The sequence below is a fragment of the Cebus imitator genome, unplaced genomic scaffold, assembly GCF_001604975.1.
Source record: "Cebus imitator isolate Cc_AM_T3 unplaced genomic scaffold, Cebus_imitator-1.0 Scaffold266, whole genome shotgun sequence".
Lineage (NCBI taxonomy): Eukaryota > Metazoa > Chordata > Mammalia > Primates > Cebidae > Cebus > Cebus imitator.
The window spans coordinates 2,633,823-2,638,349 of NW_016107581.1; the positions used below are offsets into that span (position 1 = coordinate 2,633,823).

The 4,527-nt window shown below is 52.1% G+C and overlaps 1 protein-coding gene and 1 long non-coding RNA gene across 2 annotated transcripts in view; both read right to left on the minus strand.

Annotated features, from left to right (window-relative positions):
• The window catches only part of LOC119467204, a 2,927-nt gene extending 1,382 nt beyond the window's left edge, over positions 1-1,545 (minus strand). Inside the window, exons 1-2 of the long non-coding RNA XR_005195737.1 lie at positions 1,535-1,545; positions 312-314 (exon numbers count right to left, since the gene is read on the minus strand). This is a non-coding gene — a long non-coding RNA (uncharacterized LOC119467204). The remainder of the gene's footprint in view (positions 1-311; positions 315-1,534) is intronic.
• A 1,802-nt stretch (positions 1,546-3,347) lies between these two features.
• Positions 3,348-4,527, minus strand: part of SLC6A16 (solute carrier family 6 member 16) — a 70,490-nt gene continuing 69,310 nt past the window's right edge. The window contains exons 12-13 of the mRNA XM_037728514.1: positions 3,694-4,009; positions 3,348-3,430 (exon numbers count right to left, since the gene is read on the minus strand). Of these exons, the coding sequence (XP_037584442.1) occupies positions 3,348-3,430; positions 3,694-4,009 (399 nt within the window). The remainder of the gene's footprint in view (positions 3,431-3,693; positions 4,010-4,527) is intronic.

Genomic DNA, 4,527 nt, shown 5'->3' on the forward strand with positions numbered 1-4,527 from the left:
TCTGAAAGGTAGCCCGCAGGTCTCTGCATGCAGAGATGTGGCGATCGGGTCAATAGGAGGCCCTTCTTCAAGTTGTCCGTGAACAGCGGTTCTCTATAAAGAGAGAACTGCATTTTGACAGTGCATGTTAACCCCTAAAGGAGCCGAAAGAGAAGAAATTCCAGGAGCTGGCGGTGCTGTTGCACAAGCTCAGCAGGACGCACACAGCGGGGTGGACGTGGTGGGCGGAGACCTCAAGACCACAGAAGGAGATCTGGGGTGGCCTGGGGCCAGGCCCCTCACTTACCAGGATGCTGGCACAGCCCGGGGACAAGCTGCTTCCAGAGCCAGGCACGGTCCACACGCAGCCACTGCCCCGCAATCATCTCCATGTGTAAGAACGGGATCCCGAGTAAGAAGAGCATGAAGTACCTCAGGATGAGGCTGCCTGGAAAGACGGGCAGGGGCGCTGTGCTCAGGCAGCCAGGACTGCGGGCCTTGCCCCCGTGTGCCCAACCCCAGCGTTCTCCTTCTGGGCCCAGGACTCGAGGCTCCCAGCCTTGAAACTCCTTCCTTAAGCTCAGGACCCAGGCGCCTGGCCTTAGCTCCCCCAGTCCGGTGACACAGGTAGAAAAGCACCCCCCGCTGCCCAGCCCAACAGAGAAGCCATCTAGAGCAGGAGGCTGTCGCTGTTTTTAGACTGATGTGGTTTTGGGGCTTGGTGGCCTGGATCTCCTTGGCCTTGAGCCTCCCGGACAGGGAACGGGGGGTCTGGAATGTCTTGGAAGACTTCCTCTGTCAGACCAGGTAATTCCTCAAGGGACTCCCTGGATTCTTTTCAAGCCCGCTACATCCTGAGGAAAGCTTGAGCTTAGGGTCACCAAGAGCTGCAGACTTTACAGGACACGTCTCGGATGCCAGGCTGTAAAACGTCCTCACGGGGATTTTTGAGAAATGAGAGCCAGAGGGGAAATCTTGGCCCTCCTGCTCATGAGTTAGTTACTTAGGGGCAATATACTTTATTACTTTTTCAGACAGGGTCTTGCTCTATTGCCCAGGCTGGAGTACAGTGGTGCCATCTCAGCTCACTGCAGCCTCCGCCTCCCAGGTTCAAGCGATTCTCCCGTCTCAGCCTCCTGAGTAGCTGCGACTACAGGCACGTGGGCCCAGCTATTTTTTGTATTTTTAATAGAGACAGGGTTTTACCATGTTAGCCAGGATGATCTCTATCTCTTTACCTGATGATCCGCCCACCTTGGTCTTCCAATCTCCTGCCTCCCGAATAGCTGGGTTTACAGGCGTGTGCCACTATGCTCATATAATTTTTGTATTTCTAGTAGAGACACGGTTTCGCCATGTGGGCCAGGCTGGTCTCAAACTCTTGACCTCAAGTGATCCGCCCATCTCAGCCTCCCAAAGTACTGGGATTACAGGCATGAGCCACCAAGCCCAGCTGTGTTTTTCTCATCTTAAAAGCAGAGGTGAATTTCAAAATATTTAATAAATGCCGTGGTGCGAGTACTTGGCAATCAGAGTAAATGCCAACCATAAACACTGGAGTGCCCACTGAACATCGATCCTGTCAGAAATGATTGCAGTGACACCAGGGAATCCTGAGGGTCAAGGGCGCAGTAAACAATGGATACCCTCAGATTTTTCTCCCTTTGAATTCTGGTGTACTTGGAAACTTTTAGGCCCTAATAATGCACATAGACTTCTAGGCCAGAATTCTGCAAACCCAGCTATTTATCACAATCGCTGAGGAGCTCTAAAATGATATAGAGTACTGACTTCCATTCTCTCAGCCTCACTCTAGATGCAGGAAGTCTAAGGTGGGGCTAGGGATGAGTAGAATTTAAAAGCTTCACGACCGCATGCCTTGCCTGTCATCTCAGCATTTTGGGAGGATGAGGTGGGCTGATCACCTGAGGTCAGGAGTTCGAGACCAACCTGGCCTAATCAGCCAGGCTTGGTGGTGCATGCCTGTAATCCCAGCTACTCAGGAGGCTGAGGCAGGAGAATCGCTAAAGCAGGGATGCCTCTCAGGGATAAAGGGGCAACTGTCCCTACCCGTCTCTGGAGATTGTGTGGGAGAAAGCTGGGCCTTCAGAACAAAGAGCTCTGAAGCTCCGTGCCCCGCTCCCCGGCAAAGAACTGACTTTACTTGTAACACACGATGGAGGTTCTGTTGGTAGGTGATGAAGAAGAAGCTTCCTGAGAGAGGCAAGCTAAACCACAGGCCAGCTAATTACCAGAGGGAATCAGGGAGAGGCAGCTCGGAAGGTCCCACCTGGGTTCAGGACAAGTCTCAGGCACTGACCTCTAAAACTATTCCTTTAAGGGAGCCTAAATTTAAGTGGACCAGAGGCAGAACAATTTATGCCTGAGGGTATTGTCAAAAACAGTAACTGGCGGGCAATTAGTCGAGCCTAAAAGCTGAGTGGTGAGGAAGAGAGACAGGAAAGCCCACCAAAAACCGCTGTCATTCCTAGGGGGACAGTGCATGTCTAAGGCTGTGCCCTTGAGGGGTATACACTATGACCAGCAGGATTTATCCCAGGAATGCAGGGTTGCTTAATACCTGGAAATCAACTAATACAGCAATAAAGAACAAAACCCATGTGATCATCACAACAGATAAAGGGCACTTGACAAAATTCAACAGCCTTCATAATAAACACCCAACAACCTAGAAACAGAAGGAAATCTTAACTTGATAAAGGGAATCTACAAAAAAAAAAATCCAGTTAACATCATACTTACTGGTGAAAACAATTCTTTCCAAGGTCAGGAACGAGACCTGGGTGTCTTTTCTCACCTCTTTGGTTCAATATTGTACTGGAGATTCCAGCCAGAGAAATTAGGCAAGACAGTAAGATAAAATACATCAAGAATGAAAAAAACTGTCCCCGTATAACATGATCTTGTATAAAGAAAATCCTAAGGAATCCACTAAAAAACTATTACAACTCATAAATAGGTTTAGTAAGGTTGCAGAATACAAGGATATACAAAAATTGTATTTCTGGGCCGGGCGCGGTGGCTCAAGCCTGTAATCCCAGCACTTTGGGAGGCCGAGGCGGGTGGATCACGAGGTCAAGAGATCGAGACCATCCTGGTCAACATGGTGAAACCCCGTCTCTNTGGTGGCAGGTGCCTATAATCCCAGCTACTTGGGAGACTGAGGCAGGAGATTGACTTGAACCTGAGCGGCAGAGGTTTCAGTGAATCAAGATCACGCCACTGCACTCCAGCCTGGGCAATAAGAGAGAAACACCATCTCTGGGGTGGCGTGGTGGGGGGTGCGGAGGCTCCAAATGGGTAACTGGAATCTGGAATGGAATTGGTGCCAGTCAGCTCCTTAGGGGTTAACATGCACTGTCAAAAGTCAGGGAGGTGGAGGGGCTCAGCTGGCGAGACTGGTCTGATCTGAAAGGTAGCCCGCAGGTCTCTGCATGCAGAGATGTGGCGATCGGGTCAATAGGAGGCCCTTTCTCAAGTTGTCCATGAACAGCGGTTCTCTATAAAGAGAGAACTACATTTTGACAGTGCATGTTAACCCCTAAAGGAGCTGAAAGAGAAGAAATTCCAGGAGCTGGCGGTGCTGTTGCACAAGCTCAGCAGGACGCACGCAGCTGAGTGGAGGTGGTGGGCGGAGACTTCAAGACCACAGAGGGAGATCTGGGGTGGCCTGGGGCCGGGCCCCTCACTTACCAGGATGCTGGCACAGCCCGAGGACAAGCTGCTTCCAGAGCCAGGCGCGGTCCACACGCAGCCACTGCCCCGCGATCATCTCCATGTGTGAGAGCGGGATCCCGAGTAAGAAGAGCATGAAGTACCTCAGGATGAGGCTGCCTGGAAAGACGGGCAGGGGCGCTGTGCTCAGGCAGTCAGGACTGCAGGCCTTGCCCCCGTGTGCCCAACCCCAGCGTTCTCCTTCTGGGCCCAGGACTCCTTCCTTAAGCTCAGGACCCAGGCGCCTGGCCTTAGCTCCCCCGGTCCGGTGACACAGGTAGAAAAGCGCCCCCCGCTGCCCAGCCCAACAGAGAAGCCATCTGGAGCAGGAAGCTGTCACTGTTTTTAGACTGACGTGGTTTTGGGGCTTGGTGGCCTGGATCTCCTTGGCCTTGAGCCTCCCGGACAGGGGAACGGGGGGTCTGGAATGTCTTGGAAGACTTCCTCTGTCAGACCAGGTAATTCCTCAAGGGACTCCCTGGCTTCTTTTCAAGCCCGCTACATCCGGAGGAAAGCTTGAGCTTAGGGTCACCAAGAGCTGCAAACTTTACAGGACACGTCTTGGATGCCAGGCTGTAAAACGTCCTCACGGGGATTTTTGAGAAATGAGGGCCAGAGGGGAAATCTTGGCGTTCCTGCTAATGAGTTAGTTACTTAGGGGCAATATACGTTATTACTTTTTCAGACAGGGTCTTGCTCTATCACCCAGGCTGGAGTACAGCGGCGCCATCTCAGCTCACTGCAGCCTCCGCCTCCCAGGTTCAAGCGATTCTCCTGTCTCAGCCTCCAGAGTAGCTGGGACTACAGGCACCT